Source organism: Triticum dicoccoides, chromosome 3A, assembly GCF_002162155.2.
Source record: "Triticum dicoccoides isolate Atlit2015 ecotype Zavitan chromosome 3A, WEW_v2.0, whole genome shotgun sequence".
Classification (NCBI taxonomy): domain Eukaryota; kingdom Viridiplantae; phylum Streptophyta; class Magnoliopsida; order Poales; family Poaceae; genus Triticum; species Triticum dicoccoides.
In genome coordinates, this window is record NC_041384.1 from 600019537 (window position 1) to 600025428 (window position 5892).

The window sequence follows — 5892 nt, forward strand, 5'->3', positions numbered from 1 at the left end:
GGGGGCCCCTGGTTCTTCTTTGAGGCGCAGAGGCTTCTGCTTCGGTCTTCTGCGCTGGCCTCTACGCCAGATCTGGGTGCGGCGCCTCCTCCGGTCCCTTGCTCCCCCCTGCTCTGCCCACCCTGGGGTGCACGCCGGCGTCAGTCTCCCCTGCGCGCTACGCGCTCGTCGGGCAGATCTGGCGATTTTTTTCTGGATTCGGCCCCCTTGCCTGTTGGCATTGATGAGGAGGGTGAATTCGTTCCAGGCTCGGCCACTCCCCCAGGCTTTGTTGGGGCTTCCCCCTCCTCTGCGAGCATTAAAGACTCCGCGGCCGCGTCGGACGCCTTCAATGCGGCCACCCGTCTCTGCCCCATCATCACCATCCCCCCTCGCCCATCCTGGCTCGTCAATGCGGCGTCAGGAGGCGTCCTTGCGCCGCGGCCTGTCCCGTCTGCTCCTAGGGAGGAGGAGGGCTGGACTTTCGTGCAGTGGCAGCGCCGCCCCCGACGGGACGTGCCTTCAAGCCGGGCGTCTGCCGTCTCGTCCAATCCCGCGCCGGGCGGCCTCGACGAGCAACGCCGAGCCAGCTTCATCCGCTTCAAAAAGCACATGGAGGGGCGCTGCTCTCGCTGTCTCGCCCCCAAACATCATCGCTCCTCTGCCTGTCGCGACCCTGTGCGCTGCCTCTCCCGCAACCTCTCGGCCCACATCGAGCGCTGGTGCCCCCTGCGGCGTGCGTCAAAGCTGCGTCCAGCCTCCCCGCCTGCGGCCCCTCCACTGCGTTGCTTGCCCGCAGCTTCGGGCGTGCGTTCCTGGGCTAATGTTGTCGCCTCTCCGTCCGCTCCCCCTCCCCGCGCTAGGATGGCTCACGCTTCCGCCGGCATCGGGGCGCCGGATGCCCGCCCCGAGGAGGACTCGTGCTTCATCCCGTCCTCATTCGACATGGACCGCGACATGCTTGAGTGGGAACAGACGGCGGCCATCGCGTGGGCCATCAACGCACCGCGGCGGCTCGTCGCGTTGGACGTCGACCGTGCCATTCGGAAGCAATTCCGGCTCAGACACGGGGACATGGCCGTCACCCCGTACCACCCGATGGAATTCCTCTTCAAGTTCGAGCACAAGGCCCAGTGTGACGCGGCGCTTGCCGCGGGTCGCGTGCGTGCTGCCGGCGCCATCGTCCACATCAGGCCCTGGCGTCCCCTGGAGCGCGCGTTCGGGGCCGCCCTCAACTACCGAGTGCACCTGTGCTTGGAGAACGTCCCTGACTACGCGTGGACGCCGTACGTCGCCGAGCGCATCATCGGCCGGTGCTGCTCCCTGGATTACCTCGAGGACCACTCCGCGCTCCGGACAAACTCCAAGATGCTCGACCTCTGGGCCTGGACTGCAGACCCAAACCTCATCCCCAAGGTCATCTGGCTAACATTCACCACCCGTCCTTCCGGCGGCCTGAAGGTGTTCGCCAATGTGGCGAGGCCGTCTGGTTGCAAGCATGGCGCAACCTTCTGGGTGCCGGTCCACTTGGACATGGTGGAGGACCACTCCAATGCTCCCCTGGACTGCTACACCTCTGACGGTCGCGCCAAGGCGTTCAGCCCTCCCCAGGCTGCCGCTGGAGTGGCACATGGAGTGCGTCGACGGTGTTCCGCCGCCTCTTGGAGCCACCCTCGCCCTCCCTGACGTGGGAGGCAGCTCACGGGCTGCTGCACCGCGTCGCCGTGACCGGGGCATGGACGACCACCCCTAATGGATGCCGCGGCGCCGGGATGACGGCGACGACTTCGACGACGACTGGCGTGGCGGTGGCGGCCAGGACGGACGCGACCGGGTGCCCCGCTCCAACGACTCGGCCTTGGACGGGCGCAGGGAGCGCACCCGCTCTCCTCGACATCGCGACATGGATTCGGCGCGTCATGGACGTCGCCGTGCGGGCTCCCCCTTGGGCGCTGCGTCTCCTGTCATGGCAATGGAGGTCGACCCGGTGGCATGCGGGCAAGCTGCGCCTTCTGTCCGATGGCGGCACTACTGCGGGGTCTCGCCTCTCGCTGGTGGACCACGCCCGCCTACTTCGGTCCGAGCTATTAGCGGCTATCGACACCGCGCTCGCTCCGCTGCGCAGGGAATTCTCTGCCATGCATCGGCGGCTGGCCGGCCTTGCTGAAAGGGTGGAGGGTGCCTTTGTCAAGCTTGGTTCGACTGCTGGCGGCCCAGCCAACCCATCCTTGCTGGTTGGCGCGGCTGTTGGCGTGGCAGAGGCGGGTTCGGCGGTGGCCGCCCTGCCTACGCTGTCGGCCTGCTTCGCGGGACTCGCCCTGTCCCTAGACGTGCGGAGCCTCGACACGCCGGGGGTTGAAGCCTGGTCTGCCCCTGATCCGCCACCGACCGATGATGCTTCGCCTCTGGCCCTGCCTGTCGAAGCTGGACGCACGATGTGCGACGCGGGGGGTGACCCTGTCGGGCTCCTCGTCACTGCGCCTCTCTCCGCCGCCCTCGTGATCAGGCCTGAGCCGGTCGATCTCCACTCGGTCTTTGCTGCTGGGAGTGGCCCGGCAGAGACCCTCGTCGCCGTGACCCCCCCACCCCCGCCGTCGTCGAGCCTGGGGCGAACGCCACTGACCCGGTCGGAGCTCTCACGCCGTCGGCAGATGCCTGCCCTGAACCCGCTGTCATTGTTGCCCCGGCAGATGCTACAGACGTGCCTCCGATTGGGAACCCCCTGGAGTCTTTCCTCGCCGGCGTCGCCAGGGAGCCGCCTGCCCCGTTGCTGTCTACTCCGGCCACCCGTAGGGGCAAGGGGGGCATGCCGGTTGCGCCCACTCGGCGTAGCGCCCGGCTCAACAAGAAGAAGGCAAAAGCCCCGCCCGGGGTTGCTACAGAGGCGGTCCAGGAGCTCATTGCCAAGGTCTGTGGTGTAGTGGACCCGTCTGTTGGATACGACGACAAGGCCAAGCAGGCCTACCTCGACTTGTTCAACACCCCGCTCGCGGCCCCCGTCGTCCAGGCTATTGCTGGACTGGTAGGGCATGCCAAGAATATCACCCAGAAGAAGGCACAAAAGAACAAGAAGAAGGCCGCCCAGGAGGTTGCAAACGTTGTTGCCCAGGTCGCTGATGTGTAGGCTCCCTAGCTGCCGTTACTTGTTGGGCTCCTCTCCTGCGAGCATGATGTATCACCGTTCCTTTCCTGTTCTTCGTTTTAGTCGTCCAGAACCATGTAACATCGCGACCGGAGGTTGCCTATCTTCCCTACATTGTGTCACCAAGCTCAAGTCTGCTAGTTGCACTCCACTCCGTTTCATTCTTTTTCCTTGGCGCCTCTTGAAGTCTAAATCCACCGTGCTACTTTTAAGTTTCCCATATGGCGCAATCTGATGTAAAAATCACCTGTTGGAACGTCCGTGGACTTAACTCGCGCGCTCGACGTGACACCATTCGCGATATCGTTCACGACTCCCACGCCTCCATCGTCTGTCTCCAAGAGACGAAGCTTCAACTAGTTGACGACTCCATCATCAGGGAGATGCTTGGCCCTTGCTTCACCGTCAATTACTTTGTCTTGCCTGCATCCGGCACTAGAGGAGGAATGATCTTGGCTGCGTCGGACCGCTTCTTCGCGCTGTCAGACTGCCTGGCTACTCCGGGCACCATCTCCGCCTCTGTCTCCATGCTAAATGATCGCATTGCCTGGACCATCACTTGCGTCTATGGTCCTTAGGGCGAGCCTGAGAAGGTGGCTTTCATTGAGGAGTTGAGGGCTCTCTCTGCCATGACTGGAAGGCAGTGGCTTCTTTTGGGGGATTTCAATCTGATCACTAAAGCGGCGGACAAGAGCAACGCCAACATCAATCACCATCTCATTGGGAAATTCTGTGGGGCCCTTGACTTCATGCAGCTAAAAGAGCTACGTATGTGTGGGAGGCGCTTCACCTGGTCCAACGAGCAAGCAAATCCGGTCATGACCAAGATTGACCATGTTTTCCACTCCGACTACTGGGATTTGCTCTTCCCAAATGCGCATCTCCAGGCCATCTCAATGACCTGCTCTGACCATGCCCCGCTATTTCTTCAGGGGTGCATCGACAATGCGAGGAAGCCATCCTTCAAGTTTGAGGAGTTCTGGTTGCGACTCCCCGGCTTCCATGATGCGGTTGCGGCCGTGTGGAACAAGCTCGTCCTGTCCCGGGATGCCCTCCGTACGATTCATACCAAGTTGTGCCGAACCGCGAAGGCTTTGCGCAAATGGCAAAAAGAGAGGGTTGGTGTTCTAAACACCCAGATTGCGGTGGCAAAGGAGATCATCTGGCGTCTGGACGTCGCTGAGGAAGGGCGGCCGCTGTCAGAACCTGAGAGGGTTCTAAGGAGACAACTCAAGGCTTCCTACCTTGGCCTTCTCGCCATCCAGAAGGTCAAGATGAGATAGCGCTCGCGTCTTAACTCGATCTGTTTGGGGGATGCCACCACCAAGCTTTTCCATGCCCGAGCCAATGGAAGAAGGCGCAAGAATTTCATTCAGACCATCAGGACCGACGTCGGGCTGGCAATTACAACTGAAGACAAGGAGCGGGCCCTCCTCGACCACTTCCAAGAGCACCTCGGAAGGCCGACTCGGCGATCCAAATGCCTGTCCTGGGAGAACATCAGTATGCAACGCCACGACCTATCCCAGCTGGACGCCCCGTTTGATGAAGAAGAGATTAAGGAGGCAGTTTTCTCTATGCCTTCGGTCAAGGCGCCAGGACCGGACGGGTTCATTGGCGCCTTCTTCAAGTCCTGCTGGGAGATTATCAAGACCGACGTCGTGGCCGCAATCCTACAACTGGCAGATCTACGGGGTGATTGCGTCGGGCTGATCAACTCGGCGAACTGCTGCCAAAGAAGGCAGACGCCACTAGGATTGGGGACTACCGCCCAATCAGCCCCATTCACAGCATCTCGAAGATTTTCTCGAAGTTGTTAGCAAACCGGCTCGCCCCTCTGCTCCCCACGCTAGTCTCCAAGAGCCAGAGCGCCTTCGTGAAGAAATGGTGCATCCATGATAACTTCCTACATGTACAGAACTTGGTAAAGGAGTTGCATCGCACGTCAACGCCTGGCCTCTTCCTCAAGCTGGACATCTCAAAGGCCTTCGACTCTGTTGGCTGGGCTTACCTACTGGAGGTACTCGAGCAACTTGGTTTCAGTCAATGTTGGCGAGACTGGATTTGCATGTCCTTGGCATCATCTTCTTCGCGGATTCTGCTAAATGGAAACCCGGGCCCCCCGTTTGATCACGCTTGCGGCCTGCGTTAGGGTGACCCTATGTCCCCCATGCTTTTCATCCTTGCAATTGACCCGCTTCAGCTTATGCTCCGGGCTGCCTCCAACACCGGGATTCTGCAGCCGATCAAGACTCGTTCGGCTTCCTGCAGAATTTCACTTTACGCTGATGACGCGGGCATCTTTGCCAACCCTATGAAGGAAGAATTGGATGCCATTGCAGGGATTCTTGCCTGTTTTGGGGAGGCATCGGGTCTCATTACCAACGTCACCAAGACGAAGGTGTTCCCTATTCGCTGCCACCAGATTGACACCGCCCACATTTTATTGGGATTCCCTGTGAAGATCGCTGCATTCCCAATTAAGTACTTGGGCCTTCCCCTGCAAACCTCAAGGCTCAAGCGGGTTCATTTGCAACCTCTCATAGACAAAGCAATGGGCAAGCTTATGGGATGGAAGGGAAAGAACCTTGCGAGGCCGGGAAGGGTCTCCTTGGCAAAGTCCGTGCTATGCGCCATGGCCACTCATCACCTCACTGCGCTCCCTCTTCCGGCGTGGGCCAATCATAAGCTTAGCAAGATCTCTCGCAACTTCATATGGCAAGGCGACAATTCCGAGAATGCGACCGGAGGACACTCCCTGGTAAACTGGA

At 60.7% G+C, this 5892-nt stretch overlaps 1 protein-coding gene across 1 annotated transcript; it reads left to right on the top strand.

Annotated features, from left to right (window-relative positions):
* Nucleotides 1-240: 240 nt before the first annotated feature.
* Nucleotides 241-1799, top strand: LOC119272261. Its single transcript, XM_037553783.1, has one exon. It carries the CDS (start codon nt 592-594, stop codon nt 1663-1665), a length of 1074 nt encoding a protein of 357 aa, XP_037409680.1. The 5' UTR covers nt 241-591; the 3' UTR covers nt 1666-1799.
* Nucleotides 1800-5892: the final 4093 nt, after the last annotated feature.

Coding starts and splice junctions, on each gene's coding strand:
- LOC119272261 (XM_037553783.1), top strand. CDS start 592: ATGGAGGGGCGCTGCTCTCGCTGTCTCGCCCCCAAACATCATCGCTCC.